At 40.7% G+C, this 23,756-nt stretch overlaps 1 protein-coding gene across 3 annotated transcripts in view; it reads right to left on the reverse strand.

Moving 5' to 3' along the window:
- The window catches only part of prkcab (protein kinase C, alpha, b), a 120,437-nt gene that overhangs the window by 9,032 nt on the left and 87,649 nt on the right, over positions 1-23,756 (reverse strand). For 2 of the 3 annotated variants that reach the window (XM_040051100.1, XM_040051110.1), the window contains 9 exons: positions 14,637-14,793; positions 14,372-14,506; positions 11,038-11,131; positions 9,283-9,312; positions 5,580-5,720; positions 5,303-5,476; positions 4,693-4,784; positions 2,699-2,761; positions 1,808-1,946 (listed from right to left, as the gene is read on the reverse strand). In XM_040051100.1, the coding sequence (XP_039907034.1) occupies positions 1,808-1,946; positions 2,699-2,761; positions 4,693-4,784; positions 5,303-5,476; positions 5,580-5,720; positions 9,283-9,312; positions 11,038-11,131; positions 14,372-14,506; positions 14,637-14,793 (1,025 nt within the window). The remainder of the gene's footprint in view (positions 1-1,807; positions 1,947-2,698; positions 2,762-4,692; positions 4,785-5,302; positions 5,477-5,579; positions 5,721-9,282; positions 9,313-11,037; positions 11,132-14,371; positions 14,507-14,636; positions 14,794-23,756) is intronic. The other variant, XM_040051104.1, reaches the window with a different exon arrangement.

Raw genomic sequence — 23,756 nt, forward strand, 5'->3', positions numbered from 1 at the left:
TTTTCTAACCTGCCTTTATTCTGTCACTGCTGCTCGACTCTGTGCAGCAAAAGGTGACGACTGCAGTGTTGTACTGTATGCAACCAAAGGCAGACACAGTGAACGTATCAGAGAAAAGTGAACAAGCAAATCAACCGCCATTAAACACATTCAGCTATTCCGAGCTTCCATAACAAAAGCGTTTTCTCCTACCATCCAATTTGCCATCCCACAACTGCCTCCCACACACAGACTACACACGCGAAATGATAATCACGGAGACGCAAAAGCAACGCGCTAAAGCACAGCTGCACACAAACGCAGCAATTTGTGCAGCTCCCAAAGTTATAATTTGTAGCTTGGCTTTCTTGGGAGATAAACCCACAGCCATGCGAGGTGCAAATGTTTACATCTTTCTCTGGATTCATTAACTTAAGAAAAAAAAAATACAGTTTAGAGTTAAAGCCTCGTCGATCTCTGTCTGTGTTCCTGCATATTTAATGATTTAGAAAGTTATTAATATGTGGTGTTATTTTAGCAGGTGGAGTAGTAGTCAGGAAGTTTAAAAAAAAAAGAAAACGACTAAGAGTAAGGGCTTCCCTCACCTCCCACCTGGGAGATGCTCCCCTCTGAATCATTGCAGACAGATTATATATATATGTATATATGCGTATGCATGCACATAATACTAAACAGATAATCACACATTTCATCACCCTGAGTGACTCATCTCCTCCTTTTACTCTTAACTCTATTTCTGTTCCTTTTATTAGTGATCTGAAGTCTTTCTCTTTCCGAGCATCCACCCACAAATAATATTTTCTTTGAGCATCTGATTTCATGAGCCTCAGAGCAGCTCTGGTGCTCCTTGTCGTGATGAGTGTGAGTGGTTAAAAAAAAAAAAAAAGTGATTAAAAAAAAAGCCCATCACAGATCACTTAAACGACTCTCACAGGCTTGAGAGATGTCTTGATATCCAAGAAACTTCAAACCATAATGGTGACATGAAGGCACACACCTGCATGTCGCACATCTTTCTGTTCATTTGTTCACACTTTTTAAAAAGCCTAGGCTGACTTTTTAACACATTATTACTCCAATGGTTTCAATCTTTCTCCATAATTCACTAAAAGCTCTGTTGGATTCCACAATTCGGTGTTTTTATGCACTCATGAAAGACTTCCAAGGTCTGTTTTTAGAAAAATGAACATTTGAAGTGTTTATATGAGCTAAATTTATAAATTGTAAAGTTTTTATGGATTCTTTTTAAACTGTTATATTACTAGTATGGTTAATCTGTGGTGGGCAAAATTAAGTTATATTAAGTTATCAGTGCTAATTTTTTTATTTGTTATCAGAATAGGGAGCTTTTAATTTCATTAATTTGCACATACACAGGTAGAATAATTAAATTCATTCTCCAACCAGCTTGGTTTCACACTGTCCACAGAAACATCGACTTAAAGCAGCTTGCATGGCTTTATAGGTAATCTGTTTCAAAGCAGGCCTATAGTGCAGTACATGGTAAAAGACATGTTCCCCCCTCCACCTAACTACTGTTCTCTTTTTTCAAAGTAGAAATCAAATTTAAAACAGTAAAAATCGTATTTTTCGTTCTACGATTTCAGTCACTGTAATGAAAATGCAAAGTTCAAGTACTGGACAATCAGAAAGACCGACAAAACTCCATTACATTACAGTATTAAACCAATAAGAAAGTCCCCAAATAACCTGCACAGTAGTAATGTCGTCTTTGTTTTGTTACTCTCATTGTAATCCCTGGGTTTTGTTTTGTTTTGTTGTTGTTTTTTTGTTGCAGACATCTCACCTCCGGTGCGATGTAGTCTGGGGTGCCGCAGAAAGTGCGCGTGGTCATTCCTTCGTACATGTTTTCCTTACACATGCCAAAGTCTGCTATCTTGATGTGGCCCTCGTAGTCCAGCATCACATTGTCGAGCTTCAGATCCCTGCAGCAGAGGCGGCATTTGTGTGAGTGCATTTGTGACTCCTTTAACACTTCTTACATGCGGCTAAGCCAATATTTCTGCACCGTCTCTGAGCAGTTTATCTGCCTGCGGCGTACATCATACACTGAGTAATAAGCAGTAATTTCTAGGTCTGAAATTATTTTCCCATCAGCTTTTTATCTCTATGCTGTCGTTGCTCTTACAATTCAGCCCGCATCTCTGCTTGTGTTTTATGTCTCGATTCTTCATTTTCCTCCCCACCCCCGGCCTTCTGGCGGTTACGTCTGTCACATACTAGACTCTGTATGTCAAGCAGAGCGCTACTCGCATATGAAGAATGAACGTGAGCATTTGGCTGGAGTACTGAAAAGGAGCGGGGTGACCTTGGCCTCCTTCAATCACATTTTTTTTTTTTTAGAATTGAGTGATCAGTATGGATGTAATACTGTGGCTTAGGGAAAGACTGACGATCAAGGCATAGCTACATGTCCATTTTAATCTCTTTGTTTAGGGGCTCAGGAGATAGAGCGGGTTATCTACTAACAGGATGGTTAATGATTAAATCCTCGGCTCCTTCCCGATTATCACTGGGAAAGACACTGAACCCCAGGTTGGGCCCGGTGAGTCAATCGTCTGTACGAATGTGTGTCTGAAGAGGCGATTGAGGCTTGCAGTAAAAAAGTGCTCGAGTGTTAAAATGAAATGCAGTTAGTGATGAAACATCATGACAAGCATCAACACCTGTCACCCACCTGTAGATGATCCCCTTTCGGTGCAAGAAAAACAAACCGACAGCAATCTCTGCGGCATAAAACCTGCAAAATTGAAAAACAGACATAATATACGAGCCATAAAATAGGCTGTATATCTTCCCAAAAGAAAACTGTCTGGGAATATATTAAAGCAATACACAAGGTTCCCTTTCCCGAAAGAATAATAAATTACAAATCATGGTGACCTGACACTATGAGCAAGCCAGAGTGTGTCACTGAGGGAAAATGCACCAAATAAAAACTTTCAGCTGGGGTTTGTAATGCGTCTTTTCAGCAGACGGTGCTTCGTGTTGTAGATTGTCATTTTTTGTTGCGTTTTTTTTTCGCTCTCTTCTGAAAGTAGGCTGTTATATTTCTTGACACCTATTTGACAAGTCTGCTCTGATGGACAGAATGAAAAGAGTCGAAATTACAGAGAAGTGCTTCCTGTGAGGGGCGTAGACAGTATGACTAGCAGCAGTGTGGAGACCACAGATCATGGAGTGTCAATGAAATCCAGCGACAGCAGAGGCAAGCAAAATAACTATTAACCACTTGAAGTGGGGGAGTTAAACTCGTCTCAGCTACGACACGGGTGAAGAATGAAGCATCGCGTTGATTGACGTTTAGTGGAGCTGTAAATACCCACGCAACTGAACCAACCGTCAGGTGCAAAGCAGTGTGTAACCAGGTAGACGGGGCTTTAGTCACACTCATATTGTGACAGGAAAGGTGAATGAATGAAAGGTAGTAGTGCTTTTTTCCCCTTGTTGCATGAAACAATAATAAGTAGGAATGCACTGATCCAGCGTTTTCAGTTACAATCTGATTCAATATCTGCTGACGCAGAGTCTTCTTCAAGTTTTGGGCGTCAGTACAACAGATCATCTGCCTCCATCTCACCCTAACCCCAGCATCCTCCTCACAGCAACCCTCTGCAAGTCTAACCTTCACTCCATTCATCAGTCTTCTCTGTTGTCTTCCTTATTTCCTCATGCCTGGCAGCTTTATCTTCAACATCCTTCATCCTGTATATCCACTATCCCTCCTCTGCACATTTGCAAACCTTCTCAGCTTTGCCTCTCTAACAAATTTCTGTTGCTCTGATCGTTCTGATATACTCATTCCTAATCCTGATCTCCCTTGACGAAAATCTTATTAAGTACCGATCCCAAAATTGAATTAATAAGCCCTAGTCCCCATTGTGAGGAACAGAACGGGAATTATTTTTAAATGTTAAAGGCAGCATTGGGTCCAACTTAAACATGGCCTGAGTTCACAAATTAACTGTTGCAAATAAAAAACAAGTAGGAAGAGAAATTTACTGAACTGCTTTTGTGTTACCAAGACGATGACAGACAAGGCAATCAAAATACATGGAGCCATGCAAATAAAAGCTTATGCAAGAGGATGCACTTTCCCAACGTAGCCACAATAGCTCGTTTTTCAGCCAAAGTAAGCTGTTTCTCTTAAGTTCTCTACAAGTGTTACTTGTTTACTTTTCTTACTCAAGAAATAAGCTGCCTGTGTAGGTGATACTGCATGTCCAGGCTTCGTCCTCACTCATCTCCCTCCACGCTACATGACATCATAGAACTGAACTGGATCGATAGGGCCATACATCAGCTTAGAGTCACCAGTACAAATACCAGATTGGTGCATCCTGAATACTCAGACACCACTGGCCCATGAGCTGCACCGAGACTCTCCGTTTTCAGCCTTTTATCTAGCATAATCATATTGTTTTATTTAAAATATAACATATCTTAGAATCACCTAAAAATAATGTTATTTCAATATGATTTTCCTCTTAATTTGACACTCATCTTGTCATTATGTACCAGGTTAAAAGGAATACTATAGTTCACACATTACTCTACTATAGTACTGGGCATCATTACTGTAAGTATGTGTACTTTTAAATAACTTGACGTGACTATAAAACATGTAAGCTGCCTGCAGGATATCAACATGCAACATATCAACATCCTTACACAGCCTGTGGCTCCTTAAACTTGCCCATACGCTGGATATGATACATGAGGTCTCCTCCGTTAATGTACTCCATCACAAAGTACAACCGATCCTACACACACAAAAAAAAAGAAGAAAAAAAATTAGTTATTGTCCAAGATTACATAAAGATAAACACCTCACACTGTGAATCTGTGCAGATATAATATTCAGTGTCTAAAAGTCTACAGCCATATATCTTAGAGTTACAGTATAATTCAGACTGAATACATTCTTCTATTAAAGCCTGCTGTACAGATTATAGATCTATATTATAGGACACAAAGGTTTGATCATTATATATAATTTTATTTAAGGACTTCTTGAGTCACCCGTCTACGCACAGAGTTGACGTCATACAGGAGGACTTTGTATTCAAAGGGTGGTCTCAGTTCAGTTTCAATTTTCTCTGCAGGAGCACCGTTCAAATAAATGTAAGTAGGAAAAGCAAATATAGACATAATGACAGACACACACAATAGGACACACAGATTGAGCACTAAGTAACGGCTCCCTTTGTAAATTAAACGGATATTTTTGGAAGTGTGATTAAAAACTTTGACGTCAGCAGGGGCTGAAGTTTCTACACACCACTGTCTGGAAGCAGGAGTGGAGCTGCGTGAGGAAGGGCGGTTTGTCTCTCAGGGCCAAGACTCTCTTCTCCACCATTGTGCATTCGACGTCGTCGTCCTGGATCACGACATCTTTCTTCAGGATCTTTATAGCGTACAGCTCCTCCGTCGACTTCATCTCAGCCAGCATCACCTGCAACGGGGGGAGACGCCAAGAGCCAAAGCCACCATAAGACAAAGATAAAAAAAAAAAATCAAGCAAATGAAAAAGCACAGGAGCATCTATTTTCTCTCACCTTGCCGAAGCTGCCCTTCCCGAGCAGAGCCAGGAAGTTGAAGTCATTGAGTCGGACCCGGTCCATATTCCCTGACGGGAAGCTGAACCGCCGGTGGTCTGATGGCGTGATCACTTTCTTACCGTGTCCCAGCTTTGCTTTCTGCAGAGACAGACGTGTGTTAGGATACAGACTGCATTCACTCACGTGCCAAATAGAGTCAAATTAGAGTTTGAGCGTGGATAAGGTTTGCACATTTTTGTTCTGTGCTTCAGATTTTGTTTTTGCTTGTAAATAACTGTAAGCATGATCCCAGCAAAGTTAAAGAAAAGAACTTAATCACCACCACCTTAATTTGTGACAGTCAAGAGGATGAAGGAAGTATACATGCCACCCGTTGCTGTTGTTTTCCAGTTTATGATAAGATATAAAAATCAGAAAACCATACTGTAACAACTCACAATGTAATACCAACAAAAACATGTCAAAATGTGATAAAAAATATCTTTCGGAATGTTTGAAAATGCAACAAATTCTAATAAATTATGGTCAACGTGACAGTTCTTTACACGAAAGCATGCTGTAACATATTTACACCTCATTAAGGTTACATTTTACAAATGGAGTTTTCGTGATTTGTTACATTTTCAATCTCTCTGGAGATATTTTAAAATGTTTCGCATGCTGACAATCACATTAATGCATGGGAGTTGCTTCTGTAATTGTTAGTTATTACATTGTGATATCGTTACAAAGAGCAATGACAGACACATGCATCCATACAAAAAAAAAAGAAAAGAAAAACAGGTTTGCTGCATAATCACAAGAAAATATAAAGTCAAGCTTGTTTAATCCTTCCAGAGCCGACAGTAATCAGCATCTAATTTTTTTCTGGCACGCGTGGCAGTTTCTTTGTTATATTCAAACATCCTCGGTTATTCAGCGAGATCTCACTACTGGTGCATTTTGGGAAACTGTCTGGTGGACAGTCAGCGGGGGTTGCCAGTGTTGTGAGGATCCCTGTTGTTATAATCACTGCTCTGCTGAGCGTCTCTGAAGAAAAAAAAAGGGGCAATTAGGACCCTGCCAGCTCCCATCACGGGTCCAGCGGTTGTCTGTTTCTGTCAGATGGAGCACACAAAAAACAACAACAAAAAGAAAAACATACAACCAGTGTGAGCCACGAGAGCCGTTTCCAGGACAACCGTTTCTCTACTCTTTACTAAATGTGACGGTATACTTCACATAATACTTATCACATATTTATTGGACTCGGGTCAAGTGGTTTTATGCGTACATCTGGTTAGGTCAGTGAGCAGCTGATTATTCTAAACATTAAGTAGGTATGTCAGTAAACAAGCAGGGCGGGATGAGTGATTTTCATTTTGACCCTGAGTGCTGCCTGATCCACTAATTCACTGCGGTTAATGAATTTCACCTGACAGTCCAAGTGTAATTGAGGTGGAGAGGAGACAACTGTGATGAAAATGAACTGACCAGATATTTGCAGGAGTGCGCAAAAGCGCGGGAGACAGGAAAAATCTAAATAAACAGCAGTCTACAGTCAGCGTGACCACACCCGAGGTTCCCTAGGGCGGTAACTCCACAGCTGAGGTCAGCTCACAGCAGCTCACAGTGCAGGCCAGAGTAGAGGCCATATTTAATTTGGAGTTAAAATCTCCCTTTAATTCAATTTTAGGTGTTACAGGCCTAAAAAAAAAAAAAAAGTGGAAACATAAAAATATGAGATAAAAAATGATGCTTTTATTTTGAAATTGCACACAAAATTGTTTTATGTTGCTAGGTAGATCTGACATGCCGCATTGCTGCTGCTCTTTTTATTAAATAGTAACACATTTGAATAAGACGGTAAACACTAGGTCGTGCTGTTGATTGCAACTGAAGTTCAGCTTCCACCGCTTCCTCCACTGATACCCTTACCTTGGAAGGACACCTAGTGGTCATTCCTCAAACACAAAACTGCACCTATCTAACATGGACCAGCTGCCGGTATATAGCGTATAAAAGAAACCGGCACGTCTCCAACACAAGCACTCACACAATATCGACACAAAGATGCTGTGGCCACACAAAAGTTAGGCAAACCGTTACAAAGCAGCCACTCACTGGTCTCTTAATAAATCTAGGACTGCCACTGTGTTGAGGGATCTGGCATGTGTGAGTGTTCATCAGTGCCTCATATTTTAACATTTAGACTCTTGACTAAAGAGACACTAATAATAAAACTAATTGGAAAGTCTGCCTTTGGGGTTTGTGCCGGTATCTTTCTCAAAAAGACTTAAGAAAACATCATGGATTGGACTTAAAGGTGTTAATCTTGTCTTACAGAGCCTCTCGGTAAACTTCTCTGTGCTCCATAAGTTTACAACAGAGGGACAGACGACAGACTGCTGTCTGCTGTTTGTGTGTTAGAAGATATGAGGGACATAAGCTAAAGAGTGTACACGTGGCATCTTTATAATCATAATGAAACTGTTAAAGATACAGACTAAAAACACAAAAAGAATTTAAGTCATTCGCTTTCTTTGTTCTTTTATTTTTCATGTTGCTTAAATGAACCTTTTGAACCTCCTGCATGAAAGATGAAGATGTTGCAGTCAGTTTGGAGCACTTTCTGTAGTTCAGAGATTTTTTATTCTTCTGAGTCATTCTATATATAGCTAATGTCATGTTTTAGCAGTCTGAGTTACACAGATCAAGCAGATACTTACCAACATAGTGCTCTGTCTACTTTGCCTTGTGTCCTGTGTTAAGTTTTACAGAGAAACAGAAAACAACTGGAAACAGCAGGCTTTGCTGATTAAAACCGCCCAGTAGATCACTGGCACCAATCATTCCAGTATTAGAGATACTGGCGAGCTGTCTGCACAAAGCCCGTAAGTAATACAGAAGCATCTGCTGCAGCGCTACCAGACTTCAGAGCAGTTTTTTTCCTCAAGCTTCTGATGCTACCGAATCCATCCTCCCGAGGTCAAGATGAAAAATGCCTTCTGTTTTTAAAATTATTCATTCTTTCTTTTATTTATTGATTTATTTGTCTAGTGGCACGAAGGTTCTACATCTACAATTTTGATGTAAAACCCTGGCAGGAATTCATCTATCGTCTTGAATATATTTGTGCACAAAACAAGGATTGTGGATTTTGTCCTTGACACTGGAATAAAAAAGGGGGGATGCATTAATGGGTGGCGTCAGCGGGTGGAGGAATGTTTACTGCAAGCAGAACCCTTCTTTTTTTCCACTGCTTGTACCTGACTATTGCTTTAACACAGGCTTAAAAAATTGCGAGCCACTCCTCTGCAGCCATTTGCAAGTGCTGCAAATGTCAGACTTTGCTGATGTGACCTTCAATGCGAACACACCAGGAGTTGTGAAAACCTCAAAATGTGTCATTCATTCATCGTAATGTGTGGTTCGTTTTACTTTATGCTTACATGTGATTATGAGCCTGAGACAAGAAGAGAGTATAAGAGTGCTCGAGAGGAGTTAGAGAAAGAAGACAATTTATTACAAAGGGTCTGTAACAGCAAGCAAATTGGGCTGATTCAACTGTATGCTGTTGAAAGCCATTGTTAGTAAATCAGATTGATTTGTAGAATCCCAGCAGAGATTCACAAACAATCCTAATTCGGTAAGTAAATTAAGTACGAGGCAAGCTACAAGTGAGAGAAAAAAAATTAGATGAAGCAGGCAGGGGAGCTACCTTCAGATAGTGGATATTTAACTGGCAGTCCTAGAAGAAAGGAGGAAACTCAAAGGTTAGCCGGTGTGTGCGAGCGTGTGGACAGAGACAAGAGAAGACATTATTCTGATCACTTGTAATCCTAAAATCGTAATTGGCCCGGAGAACAGAGAGATTCCTGCTCTGTCACATCTGTCGCATCCCGCCTTAGTTTCCACGGCAACTGCACAGTCGTGCATAGACACGAGCTTTGGAGAAAGTCGAGGTCAGCATCGTACGGCGTGGAGAGAAAAGAAGCGAAAAAATTAAAAACAAAGCAGAGAGAGTCGGCGCTTTGAGGACTTGCTGTGAGTTTACACAGAGTATTAAAACCTCCGCCTGCCCACGCGCAGGGCTGGACTTTAATAAAACGCCTCTCGCTCTCTGCCGTCTCGGTTTTCCCTTTTTTTTTTAAAAATCTCTTGCAGTTTTGCACCTGTTTTCATTGCACTGTTCAATATAGCAGCCACCTTAATAATATGGACATAAAGAGGTCGTGAGTTTTATTTAAGGCTGCATGCTGTAAGGTGTTAAAATAATGAACAACCTGCAGTCGACGGCGAGGCCACTAGAGAGCCAACGTTAGCTGTAAAGCCTGCTTCCACTGACTTGATTAGAAGGACTGTGCTGGGGCTGCTGCATGCTTATTTCACTTGGCTCTAAAGATGTCAATGCGAAACATTTTCAAAGCCTTTAGTGGTGTTTTTAAACGACTATGCATCATTTCAGTTTTGAATTATAAAAGTGATGTGGAATCAAATATGTTTAAACATCTTAGTGAGCTTGGAAGCGCAACTGAGGGAGAAATCCAGACGAAAAACATGATTTTCAATTTAAAAAATAATCAAATTTTAGACATCAAGGACTCTTTGACACAGTGTATGAGGGCTTCTTGGGATTTCTCATGTTTTACTCAAATGTTAACATAATAAAAAAACTAAAATTGTTTTTTTTTTTTTCAAACATCTTGAACGTTAATGTTTTAAATCTCTGCTGCTGCAAACAGCTTATGGTCAAATCCACTGAGGCCTGGGAAATGTAGCCTCAAAGCTTACCTTTCCAATTCAACAACAAAGCTACCCTCGAGTCAGAGTACAAACCCAGCGGTCCACATGGGATTGTGGCACTTCATGTGCACAAACTTACAGTTTAAACCTCTAAGTGAGTTTTTTTCAATACACACAACTGTTGTCATGCATATTTTATAAATTCTCCTACAGATTTTCTTCTAAAGTAAAACTACCTGTGCCTATGTAGCACTTATTGTATTTCTTGCCTTTTATTTGAAGCCGATTTTCATTTACGATTTTCATAGACTTGTTGAATAGCAGCTTCTGCAGCGAGCACCAGCGTGAGAAAGATAAATTATTATCTGCTGCTGTACTTCCCACATAGGGGTCTCTGGGATTTGCATCCTTCGTTGTCCGCTCTGTCTCCCGCTTCTGCGCGGTCTTATTTGTGCTGCTTGCACCTTCTTGTTTCAGCTCGCCAAGCTTTTAATGCACAGTATACACAATTGTAATTTAAAAAACAAGAGCGCTCATTTGGATGCCGGGAGAAAACGATCTCCCTCTCAGGTGCACAGGGTGAAAAGCACAAGTAGGAACGGGATGAGGTTACCATGGTGACAGGGACACACATTTTGTTAAAATGAGTGCGTACAAGTACAATAGACACGTATGACAAAGGAAATCTAGTTATGCCTTTATTAGAGTTAGAAATCGCGCAGCTCCTCACCTCAAACTTCTGTCGGAGCTCAAGGTTGACATCATCCACCTCGGGAATGGGAACATTGTAGTACTCTCCCTCTTCCTGGTTCAGCAACTTGTACCTGACAGTAAAGAAAGCAGAGAGATGTTTGTCGAAATGTGCAAAAACTGAGTGCATTTATTATTCAGTTTTCAAAACACATCACAATCTTTATTCGACAGAGTGCCTGTTTTTAGATGAAGCTGTCTGCAGACCTGTTCTGTGAGCAGTAAACACTTAGTCACATGAAATACACAAGACTTACACAAAACTTTGTCTTCCTGTGGAAAACTAAGTACGCCCTTACTGCTTAATTAAGTGGGTAAGCAGCAGCCAGGTGGTGCTAATCAAATGCACTTGATTAACTGATTATCAGTAAGTGTGAGGCGCCTCTATAAAAGCAGAATTTTGGGGAGTTTGCTGGTCCGAAACATTCATGTGAGTGTTAACACAATGCTATAATTGTCACGATCCTGGGTCTTTTGACCCTGCGTTTTGAGTTTTAGTTTATGGTTTACGTTTAAGCCCTTCAGGTTTTCTAGTTCATTTTTTATCATGCCTAGGTTGTTATAGTTTGTTATTAGATTCCCCTTGTGTCTTCCACCCTTGTTAAGTCTCCCTTGCCCTTCATGTGTTTCATGTCTGTGTCTTACGTCGTCAAGTTCAGGTCGTCATGTCTGCGACTTATGTTTCCTGTTTTATTTTGAAGAGATCTTGTGTTCCTGTGTTCATTATGTTCATGTGGGTTGTGCTGTTTTGATCTTTATAGTTATTATTTCCCTAGGTTTCAGTTATGGTTATCATAGGCTTAGTTCTTGTAATATGACTTTCCATGTGTTCCATGTTGTGTCTACTGTGCCTTTCTGTACCATGTTTCAGGTTCCTACGTTCTGTCTCCCCAGTTGCTGTTAAGTTTACATGTTTAGAGTTCAGTCAGTGTGTTTCCTGTTTTACTTTGAAGGTCCGTGTCTCATGTCAGTGTTTCTAGTTTTGCTTCCCTTGTCTCGTCCAGCCCGATTACTCCCAGCTGTGCTCTCCTTCTGTGTCTCATTCCCTCGTTATCCCTCAGTGTATTTAAGCCCTGTGTTTCGCTTTGTCAGTGTCGTAATCTCCCTCATAGCTGTGTGATTAGCCATGTGGTTTCATGTATGATTTATTTGTAGTTTTCTCAGTTTAGTTTTGCTCTTTGTTTCCTTTCCAAGCCTGCAATAAAGCAGTATTTTGAGTTAACTTTTGTCTCGGTGAGTTTTGTGTTTGGGTCCTTCTCTTCCCTGCACACAGCCGAAACATGACAATAATCTTCCCAGGAGTGGACAGCCGCTGCAAAAATCCATAAAGCACCATTTTAGACTCCACAAGCCTCAGTTACATCATGTTACATATCATAGTTTAGGTTTGGAGTGGTGGAAGGGTTATGATTTGGGCTTGTGGGCAGCCACAGGATATGAACTCCACTGTATACCAAAGTATTCTAGAGGTAAATGTAAGGTAATCTGCCTGACAGCTAAAGCTTGGCCAATGGGAATTTGAGCCCCAGCACAACAGCAAATCTACAACAGCATGGCTTAAAAAGCAAATAATTAAGTGCTGCAATGACCCAGTCAAAGTCTAGACCTCAACCTGTGTGATGGGACCTTAAGAGTGTGTGCATAAATGTCCCCAAACCTCAATGAATAGAAGCAACGTTAAGAGTGAAGAGTGGGAAGACGAGCGGGCCAAAATTCCTCCTTATTGACGTAAGAGAATGACAAAGTCACACAGAAAACAGTTACTACAACTTATTACTGCTAAAGGATGTATTTAGTTCTCACAGGACTGCAGAGTCCTCCTCTACTTCCAGTATAGACATCTTCCAGCCACTTGTCTAACGACCTGTAATATCCAGTGAAAAAAAATAGCAGCGCGCACACATGCATACAGTACGCCTAAAAATGTTTCGGTCCGGTGTCTCGGAAACTACTGCAGGCATTTCCCAGAGCTTATAACTGTGCTCACAGCAGCAGTCAATCAGACTTGGTTTAGGCTAAGTCGCTGCAGGTATGCTAACATGGTTTATGGAAGAGTCATTTTAACAGGTCTGTGAGTGTGTGTTTATCAGACTGAGACAAAGCAGCCAGACAAAGACGGAGAGGCGAGGAAATGAGTCTAGTAGGTGAAGTTTGTCAGCGTGAGTGGACCTGGCTGCAGATGGCATTTCCGTCTGTTTTACGCACACCCTGTGACCGTTTTGTTGTGGTCAGTGTCATGTCGACTTTACAAGTTGGCAACCTGCGATGACAAATAAGCTCTATATTAAAAATAGAGCAGATGATCTACAATATGACGTTTAAAACTAGCTTCCATTGCTGTCTAAGTTTTTGTAAATATGACTTTCCAGTGTTACTGGCACTGACAGAATTTAAAGCTCGTGGTTGTTTATATAAACACAAAGAGACACACGTACGAACTGTATTTTGACTCTTATAAAACAGCGCGGACAAAAGCCAACTAAAAGTGTTCACATTGACCATCCTCCTATTCAGCTCTCTGAACGCCCACAATCATGCACAAACAATGAATGCATGAATGATGCCTGAAAATGAGGCTACTGGACAGTAGTCCTTCCATTCATGCAGTCCTCCAACAGTATAACAGCATGGTGCACATACATAACTGCAGAACTTCCCACAATTATCACAATTATAAGTGGCATCCTCTAACCTGGGATATCATTGGAAATTTGAAGTGTCATTGATAAATACAATTTATTCATTTGGTGTTTGTAATTGTAAATTGGGCCCACGCATAATTAGGAACACAATGAAGGTATGTAGTGTGTGTGTGTCTGTGTGTGTGTCACTGGGTTTATTTCCAGACTGTAAATGTATGTGATGTTCACACATGAAACAGTAACTTACACTAACTCTGTACTCGGTGATACATACGGTACTCAGTACAACACAGTAATAGAAGATATCATTTATATTACTGATGCTCCATTATGTTTTTTACCACTTATCTTGGCTTTCTACCACAGATTATGATAACAGCAATTGCTATTATATGAGGGGGAAAGAGAATAAGCTTAATATGAAGGAAGTTGGACTATTATGACTTCTGCCAAATCCCGGCATCATCCTGGATTTTAAAAGTCGCGTAGCACTCCACAAGTTTCATATAATTAGTTCACTATTAGTTTAAAGTGTGAATTACTGAACTGATTGATGTAAATTCTACTTTTTTTACTGACTGATAGAACAACCATCAAATAAAGCTTCTTTAGCCACATTTCTAATTGTTGAAATGCATGAGTGAGTGTACGAGAGTCAGAAACATAACGGACCATCCAACTGTAGGAGCTTTGATGAGCTCAGAGACTCCAAACGACATGGACCCCATGAAGTCATTCCGAGTGGTTCGGTCCCAGTCCCACACCTCGATGGACAGACGACGGTCCTTGTCTGATGCTTTCAGCTTACTGAGCACATATACACAAAGCAGGAGGGAAAGTAACACAGTGATGTCATGCTTAATATTCGCCTGATTTAATGAAAGTATGATAAAAATGTCATTTAAACAAACACACACATACAAACTTTGTCACTTACAAGGTGAAGGACTCATTCCAGCAGGGGTTGAGAGAGGAACGGATGGTCCTGGTCTTCTGTTTGGTTTCATTCTTTGGATCCGGGATGAGCTTGAGTTTAACATATGGGTCTGATAAACCATTTGGATCCATTGGAATCAGGTTCCTGGCTTCTCCGACTAGAAGAAATACGACACACAGAAAATATGGTAAGACTTTATGATACAACCCATGACTTAGGCTGTAATTCCCCTGTAATTAAATTGAATTAAATGCATTTTATTTTGAAATTACAAAGTAATTATATTAAAGAAGCACACTAGAATAAGGAGGTAACAAGTCAGGTTTTTACAGGAAACAAAGAAATAATTATGCTATAAGTAAATCTAAGAAGTGTGTTATTTAGGTGCTGTATGATTTCCTGGTAATTCAGTGGAAAAACTAAAAGTTTTCCTCATCTTAGATCATAAGTACGCTCTACTTTTTGGGGAGTGGGACATACTACGGAGTGGCTTACCCCTGTCTGACTTCTGGGTATTTTACAGGAGAGAAGACACATTATACATATAAGTAGTAAGTAATTATATAAAACAGGACAAATTAATAATACAAAGTCAAACAGAACATTAAATCCACTCCGTAATACAGCACACGCCCAGGAAAGTACAGTATACATATGACGGGGAATATTGTTTAGAAATATTACCTGTAATTATGCAGTATTTAAAATTATTAAAGTATTACTTTAAATTTTCTTACAGCATAATTATTCTTTTGTTTCCTGTAAAAAGCTGACTTGTTACTGCCATACTATGCCTTTATTTTTGTAGGGAGTTAGAGCATAATTTCAAAATAAATCCATTAAAATTTCATTTAATTACAGGGGAATTATGCCATTATCCACAGGCCATATTATAAAGAGTTACCAAAAATATAAGCGTAAGAGTATTTGCCACCCACCTCCCAGCTAAACGCAAAGACTGTGACTTCGCACTGACTCAGGGGTTAAAAGGCGCACAGATGGGAGAACGTAGATGAAGTGTTGATGAGAGGGATGGATAGAAAGAAAGAGGGGTGAGTCACTGCAAGTCACTCTATGGCTGAACAGCCAACAAGAATGATCTGACCTTCACTCAGAAGCAAATTATCTGTTTGTACTCTACTGTACACATGGGATTCTTCTTTAGATAGACAGGCAGATGGCTGATCGAATCAGGCACCACATATGTTTATAACAGGTGCTGCAAGGCAAAGCATACTGTCAAAATTCACTTAAGTATAAGTGTGAAAAAACACCAACAGAAGTGTAATGCTGGTGGGTGTTAGGGCGCACGTACACGTAAATCAAAGAAAAAAAAAAAAAAAAAAAAAAAGTGTGATGCTCGCCCAAAAGCCACATTTTCTGTTGCAAAATGAGCAAAAGTGAAAGCAAAAGAGGTGAAAACACGTCTTTTACTGTCTCGCAGGAAACATGTGTGAGCGGATATTGTGAAGGACACATGAAAAATGATCACATAAAAACAAGTGATAACAGCAACAGGAGCAGGGGGATGAGGTGGCATGAGCGGGCCACCATCACCATGGCGACAGCATCTAGTGTTAAATGGCCACTCCCTCATATATGATGTAATGTATAACAAGGATCAAACAGAAGCAAGAAAGGAAGGAAGGACAAAGTCTACTTTAAACAACAGGCCACTAAATCTAAATCTGAGATTTTGAAATGACAAAACTCTTAACAGATGGAAAGCAGAAACAGGATCCCACTGATCCTGTAAAATAACGTTTTTCAGCTCCACTCTCCCCACTCTGTATATTTAAATGCAATCAGACACACTGCAGGATAAAGCAGCTCTGGAAAAACAACAAAAGAACAACTTATTCGTTCTAGTTCCACTGGTGGATTTCACATTTGTGGATGTAAAAGCCATACAAACCCAGGCCGTGAAGCGCCCATGAAGCACCGCTTCTGTGCTGATGTTAATGCAAGAGGAGGTTTTGAACCTGGCAGTTACTGAGTCGGCAGAGTGTTGGTGCCTTTTAATGGACTATGTGCCTCAGCACTCAGCAAGCCTGCTGTGTAACTGTGTGTGGCCCGTCACTTTGTGGCTGAGATCCTAAATGCTTCCACTTTGCAATAATACCAGTTAGAACTGATCGTGGAATATCTAGGAGGGAAGAAGAATAGAGATCTCTGATGTTGCGCCTTCAGCCCTTGGCACTCCTTTCTGATCTTGCTGCTCTCTGGGACTGTCACATCCCAGGGACTCCTCCTCTTCGGCCTCCACTATGTCTGCTTGTTGGCCAGCAGCTGCCTCTCTGTCTGGAGGTTGAATTCCCACAGGACCTTAGCCTTAGTGTTGTTCTCAACCACCTCTGGCACTGGACTTGGGGACTTCTAATACATGTGCAGCATAGAGGTTCATCTACACTATCCCAGCCCCAGCTTGCATCTTAGATCCTGCTACTATGTGCTGGGGCACCTCCAGCCTTTATGGAGCTGGAGCTCGGGGCCTGTTCTTGTGCTGATCAGAGCGTGTGTGTTGTCCTTTAGGCTGACCATTTCTTCACAGCCTCAACCACTCAGTGGTACATCCCATGGAGGGACTTGGTTATCCATGGCTCACAAGCCAAGAGCTTAGAGTTAACCAGTATATATGCTGTATGTATCCATACATATTACATGTATTAATGTACCCTCTTCCAGTTACATCCAAGCTTAAATTGTTCCTTTGATGTTTCATGACTTCCAACCTCTGGCCTCGCCCATTTGGTATGGAACATAACCAGTCAGCCAAAATGAATTCTTCCAAAAAAAAAAAAGAATAACATGAGCTAACAAAAACACAATGTATAAAAAAAACAAAACAAATCATTAAACACAATGGTAAATATAGTACATTCTATCAATGAGTCAGTCAGTCAGTCTGATCAACTTCCTATTGCTTCATGCACTTCCAGCTTAATGCAGTAGAGGGCAGTATAGGTCTCCTGCTTGGAGTTGCAAACATTGACAAAAGCTCTTCTCTTTTTCATTGTTGTGTTGTTTTAACCTCATAGTTAACTCTTTGTCCAGTGCACATTCTCAGCTACAGTACTCACCTTCCCTGTCTTATCGCCTCTCTCTCTCTGCGTCTCTCACGCACCACACAGACACACAGACACACACACACACACACACACACACACACACACACACACACACACACACACACACACAATGAAACAAGCGGCAGAAGGACAATCTCCCACGTTCTCATCTAAATCCTCCCCTCTGCTGGCTGTGGCTGTGCTCACAGGCATCAGTCACTTCCATGGCAACGCTGGCACCAAACAACGCCAAAGAAACTTAGGCAAGCATGTAAACACCCTAACTAGACACAGGCACACAGGCGTGTGTGTGTGCGCGCACGCCATGCGTGGATAAACAGAAACTGCTGTTTAACAGACTCTACATAAGTGTGTGTGTGAGAGAGAGACCTGTGGCGCATGTGCTGTGTATGTAATTTACAAACACACACACACACACACACACAATGAAACCTCATCATCAGCAGTGATCAAGGACTATCTCTGCTGTCGGTTGTTGCTTAGCTACAACAAGAGCTGCTTGCCTTCTGTGTCCTCCCCTCTACTCACTCCTTATGAGGTAGCTGCTAATATAATTAGGGTGTGTTTGTGTGTGTTTTGTTTTTATGCAGACATATTTTACATTAAGCATCTGCATCAATAAGTAACTTTAGCATTGGAACCTCTCTGCTATTGTCATGCTTTGTGAAAAAGCCAAACATAAGCCTGATACTGAAATCTTCTACAAAGCAAAAAAACTAACCCTTGGCATTGCCTTTGAAGTTTTGCAGTGTTTCTTCTCAAAAATGACTGCTGTCTATTATCCAGTGCCAATCGTTTCTCTAAAAAGTCTTAAATTAATTTATCTGTTGCACTTAAGGCTGTTGGACAAAATCTCTCCAACAGCACATGCAAAGACACCAGCAAATTGTTTCAAATTTCCTGCGTATTATTTGACGTATAACAACAATAGCACCACCCTAACATTATCTCCTGTATCTGAATGTCAGCTTGATAAAAATGTGCCACAGCTAAAAATGACATATCATTTGGATCCCGGGGTGCGTGCATGCAGGGCTGCTGTGGGCCAACAGTGTAATCTCTCCCAAAAAAAGCTTTGAAATTCAAATGTGTTGTTGCATAACAATGCCATGTGCAACCAATGAATGCCTGATAATCTTGGGGGGGGGGATATGCACGGCCAAATGGGAACTAGATAGATCCCTGCTGTGCAGTGCCTGGGATCTGAAAACAGAGGAACAGAGAAACAAAATGAACTTAAAAGTTCTATTTCTGGCCGTGGTCACTTTTAGGAAGAGCAATTAGGACATTAAGGACAGGCTTTAGGGCCAGTTCTCACTGCACGTCTCACACACACACAATGAGACTAATACCTTTCCATCTCTCATCACAACTCCAAAGTATCAAACCTGTTCACACTGAATGCATAATGAGAGAAACCGCACTTTGATGACATTACTTTTACAGTTTGAAAAACAAATCGGTATATGTATCATTTGGTTCTAGTATATATACTAGAACCAAATGATACATATACACTATACTCGAAGCTTCCTTGACGAATATCAGTTTGTTTGTGCCCACACAGCTCGAACTAGTGACGGTTACAGTTAGGGTTAGGAATGGAGTTATGGGTTATGGAGCAAATTGGTGTCTTGTCTCCATGTTTAGTCTCCAAATTAAATACAATGTCCTTACATCAAACACACCAAGGTGATGGGTAGGTTGCTGGAAAACCAGCTACAGTGTTGTTAGAGTCAGTGCAGGGACACTGACATCACATGCAAGCTATTCTGCATTTTATCTCACAGACCAGTAGAATTCGCCCTCACGTCAAAAGAGGGTGAAACCTTGATTTTGACTTTTGATGTTGGGTTTGACGAGTTTCAAAGTCTCGCTGTTTCTGGTAGTTTCTAATTTGCCTCCGATTTTAGGTAATGAAGGATGCAGTAATGTCCTTATGAAGAACACGCGGAACAACATAAATGATTGAATCATTGTTTAGGATATTCTGTAATGTAGTTTTAATGAAACATTAGGACATTTGAAAATGTTTACGGGTGTCAATAAGGGAAGTGTCAATAAATCCCGCACATAATCAGTGAATGTCCAATCATAGCTTAACAACCAAACTATAAAGTTTGGACACAAATGTTCATGGGTGTATCCATGGTGCTAAACAACAAAATGAATTAGGACACAAATGGAACCTAAAACTCTCAGAAAGCAGCGTCAACCAGACAGTTACTCTGGACATTATTACCTTTGGCTTCCAGTAAAACTGCAAGGAACCTATGAGGAATAAGTAAACCAATTTCTAGGACTGCCTCCTTCATCTGCTCAATATTGTCCAAATTAGGTACACATTGTCCAAGAGTTATGCCAAAAAAAATGGCTAGACTACTATAAATCGTTATTAGCCAATTATCCTAAAGGCTTCACAAAAAGCCTTCAGTTTACCTAAAAGGCTGCAGTAAGAATACTTATGGAGAGAAAAAGAGATAACATTTCATCCATATTAGATTCTCTTCATTGGCTTTGTGTTAACACAGCAGGCCTTTTCCTGTCTTAAAGAGTATTTCGCTCTCAGAGTTCAGTCTAAAAAGGGATTTCTTCCTCCCCACCATCACCAAGTGCTTGCTCATCGGTGTCTGTCCGATCACTGGGGTTCATTTTTGGATATTATAGGTTTTATTTACACTGCAGTATCAGAACACTACAAAACCTTTTTCCAGAGTCTTCTATATAAATAACTATTCCTTTTTTTTTTTCTATAGAATTGTGCAGAGAGACTGATCAGGTGTTTTAAAGACCCAATGAATCCTAAAATGAGCTTAATGAACTAGCCTGCTGCAGACATTTAAATGACTAAACCAGCAGATTTGAATAAAAACTCTGATTTTCTCGACAGCTTTCTGAAATCAAGGACTCCTTATTTTCAAGAGTTTCAAGTCGCCTAAATCTGCCATAGAAACTTTATGATAACTGAAGCCTCCATAACTAGACTATGAACATTCTGGTAATGATAAACTGAAGCACCATAATCATATGTAATGCTTCCAAACATGAACATTAGTGAGTTATAAGACAGTTTTTGACTTCACACATGGGGAGATCTTTTGCATGTGTATAAATTGTGTTTCAACATAATGTCCTGAATTTTAATAAGCTCTCACACACAAACAGATGGCCTACTAGATTTCTCAAAACAGATTGGTAACCATAACTCTTCCTATTAAATAATGTTTTTACGAAATTACCAAAAATATGTACTGTACAGTCAGCATCTTGAAATATCTGCCCTGATTCAGGATTTTGCGTATATACTTAAATGTTTCAATTAAACTAATTTTATTATTCAACAAAGACAACCTAAGTGATTACAAAGGGCAGTTTTCAAAATTAGGATTTCATTTATCAACAGAAAAAAGCTATCCAAATCTGCCTGGCCCTTTGTGAAAAACTAATTGACCCTTTATTTTTTTATTTCACTAGCCACACCCAGGCCTGATTACTGCCAGACCTGTTGAAGCAAGAAATTGCTGAAATAGTCCTGTATGATAAAGTAGCAACACATCACACCACCATCACAACAAACTCAAGAACTCAAGAAGGTCATTGAAATGTATCAGTCTGGAAAGGGTTACGAATGTGTTCTTTTGGGACACCGATGAACCACAGTGAGACCCATTATCCACAAATGTGGAACAACTTTGGCTAGCCAAGAGTGGCTGGCCTACCGATATTACACCAAGAAAACATAGACGGCGACATCCAGGAAGTCACAAAAGAACCCAAAACAATATCTACAATATCTGCTGATGGTTCCAACACCATCATTAAGTTTGCAGATGACACCACGGTGATTGGCCTCATCAGTGACAACGATGAGGCCGCCTACAGGGAGGAGGTGGATCGTCTGGCTGAGTGGTGCGACACAAACAACCTGCTGCTTAACACCGAGAAGACCAAGGAGCTCATCGTGGACTACAGGAGGAATGCTGACCCACATCCACCCATCCACATTAAGGGGACGGCTGTGGAGCGTGTGAGCAGCTTCAAGTTCCTGGGAGTCCACATCTCCGAGGATCTCACCTGGACGACCAGCTGCTCCAAGCTGGTCAAGAAGGCTCACCAGCGCCTCTTCTTCTTGAGGACTCTGAGGAAGAACCACCTGTCCTCAGACATCCTGGTGAACTTCTATCGCTGCACCATCGAGAGCATCCTGACCAACTGTATAACAGTCTGGTACGGGAACTGCTCTGCCTCGGACCGGAAGGCGTTGCAGAGGGTCGTGAAAACTGCCCAGCGCATCGCCGGAGCACCACTTCCTGCCATAAAAGACATCTACAGGAAGCGGTGTCTGAAAAGGGCTGGGAAAATCATCAAAGACCCCAGTCACCCATCACATGGACTCTTCACCCTCCTGCCCTCTGGGAGGCGCCACAGGAGCCTCCGGACTAAGACCACCAGGTACCGGAACAGCTTCTTCCCCACAGCTGTCAGACTCCTGAACTCTGCCTCCTGACATCTGACCCACGTTAAACTCATGGACTGAACATACACACAATGGACAACTGTACCCTCAAACACACAATAATAACATGGACTGAACCACCACTCACAACCACCAGCACTTTATATAGCCTCTGTAGAAACTATCTACACCCTCACTTATCTTAACTGCACTACTGTATAGCTCTGTGTAAATAATCATTCTGTACATTCGATAATCTTTAATCCTACAACTGTTTACAACTTGCATAGTTCCCATTTCTGTATAGCTGTATATCTCAGATTCTGTAAAGTTACTTATTTCATATTCTGTATAGTTTTTCATATTTATATCCTGTTCATAGCCTGTACATAGCTTGTACTCAGTACAGCCTGTACATACTTATAGTTATAGAATATTCACAACATACTTCACACCGTGTACATTATAACATTCCATAATAGACCCATTTCTGTAATATACTCACATATCTATATTATTGCTAATATATATTGTAATATATCTATATCACTAAAGCACTTCTGGATGGATGCAAACTGCATTTCGTTGCCCTGTACCTGTGCATGTGCAATGACAATAAAGTTGAATTCTATTCTATTCTATTCTATCTAAAGAACTACAGGCCTTGCTTGGCTCAGTTAAGGTCAGAGTTCATGAACAAAAAGAAAGAGACTGGCATCAATGGGAGGGATCCAATGAGAAAACCACTGTTGACCAAAAAGCGCTCAAAGGCTCGTCTCACATTCGCCAAAACGACATCTTGATGATCCCAGAGACTTTTGGGAACATGACGAGACAAAAGTTGAACTTTTGGTAAGGTTTTAGTCCAGTTACAGCAGCATTTCATAAAAATAGCATCAAACCAACAGTCAACATGGTGGTGGTAGTGTGATAGCCTGGGGCTGCTTAGCTGATTGGGGACAACTTGCTTTAATTGATGGAACCAAAAATTCTGCTCTCTGACAGAAAATCCATCAGATGATGTCCTGACGTTCAAGCTCACTTGAGTTATGCAGCAGAACAACAGTCTGAAACACACCGGCAAGTACACCTCTTAATGGCTTATAAAAATAAATTAGAAAAATAAGTCCTGTTAAAGTGTGACTGAATTAAAACAGTTCTGCAAAGAAGAGTGGGCCAAAAGTCCTCCACAGTGATGTGGAAAACTCCCAGCCAGTTATCACACACTAGATTGCAATTGTTCCTGCTGAGGGTGGCACAACCAGTCATTAGGTTGAGGGGGCAATTATTTTTTCACATGGGGCCAGGTAGGTTTGGATAGCTTTCCCCTTAACTTCAGGAAGGAGTGCTACTCAATGTGAAGTCTCACTAATTGTAGCCCTTATCTTTGGCTACAGCCGCACTACAGTGTGTTCATTTATTTAAGACACCCACAGACGATTCAAAGCCCTGATCAGACACACTTAAATATGTAACTGTTATCCTCATATTTGTCAAAAGCCTCTTAGAAAAAAAAAGGGCCTAATATTAGATATTAAGCCCTTAAGTGTACTAAAAGCCTAGTGGCACTATGTG

Source organism: Simochromis diagramma, unplaced genomic scaffold (assembly GCF_900408965.1).
Source record: "Simochromis diagramma unplaced genomic scaffold, fSimDia1.1 OVJJ01000321.1, whole genome shotgun sequence".
NCBI lineage: Eukaryota > Metazoa > Chordata > Actinopteri > Cichliformes > Cichlidae > Simochromis > Simochromis diagramma.